Consider the following 1,000-nt stretch of genomic DNA (forward strand, 5'->3'; position numbering starts at 1 on the left):
GAGACACATTCTGCAGAACCGTTTATATTTCTTTCAAAGTTACCAATTGATTTTGAAAGTTGCAACTGTTCCCGTTTTCAATAGTCAAAATTGATTATAGAGCTGGGGATCTTGTCTCAGCCTGATATGTGGGGAGACAAGCACCCGATTCAATTTGATTTCAGCTCATCTAGAATATGTCTATGCCCTTATTTCTCCTAGGCCTACTCCTTGTCTTGCCTTTCTCTTCATCGTCCTGATATTGACCCTCCTCATCTTTATCTTTTATTTTGGTCACTGTGTTCAGAGGAAGGAGGGTGTGCGGGATGATGAGGCTCTGATGTTGACCCAGCAGCTGCTCTCCTCCAATCCTGACTTTGCTACCCTCTGGAACTACAGGAGAGAGATCCTATTGCACCTGGAGACTGTTCGGTAAGGACACTACAACTCCCATACTGCATTTGGTGACACAACTGAGCCTCTATTTTGAGCTATAGGAATCCCTCTTTAAAATAAACAAATACCTTTTAATTGATCAAAACATATTGATGTAAAACGTATCGTGAAGTGTTTTTTTATTTTTTTATGTTTTCTAGCATCATGAAATGATGTATTATTTCTCTGAATGTCTTCCTTCTCTTGTCTCAGGGAGGAGGAGGATGTGCAGAAGATGTACGAGTCCGAGCTGTCGTTTCTGGAGTCATGTCTGAAGGTGAACCCCAAGTCCTACGGTAGCTGGCACCATCGCGGCTGGGTCTCCGCCCGCCTGCCCCGGCCCGACTGGGCCAGAGAACTGAGCCTGTGTGACCGTTGCCTCAGCCTGGACGACCGCAACTGTGAGTCTGTTGGTCAGAGCGAGAACCGTCTGAGGGGAAAGTGGAAGGAAGGGTGTTTCAATGGTAGGGGGTTGGTTCTAGGGATAGTCCAGGTGAGAGAGCCTGGAGACAATAGATGATTGATAGAGGAAAGGAAAGGGAAGCGATTGGTAATGTTATCAGGTAATTGTTGTCTATAGTCAGGA

General features: G+C 45.5%; 1 protein-coding gene across 1 annotated transcript; it reads left to right on the top strand.

Moving 5' to 3' along the window:
- Window positions 1-286: 286 nt before the first annotated feature.
- Window positions 287-907, top strand: LOC310824894 (geranylgeranyl transferase type-2 subunit alpha-like; the record flags this gene model as incomplete). Its single annotated transcript, XM_083698152.1, has 2 exons — window positions 287-411; window positions 628-907. Coding segments are annotated over 2 exons (405 nt in total), but the record flags the coding sequence as incomplete, so codon positions are not given.
- Window positions 908-1,000: the final 93 nt, after the last annotated feature.

This window comes from Argentina silus, assembly GCF_951799395.1.
Source record: "Argentina silus genome assembly, contig: scaffold_1101, whole genome shotgun sequence".
Classification (NCBI taxonomy): domain Eukaryota; kingdom Metazoa; phylum Chordata; class Actinopteri; order Argentiniformes; family Argentinidae; genus Argentina; species Argentina silus.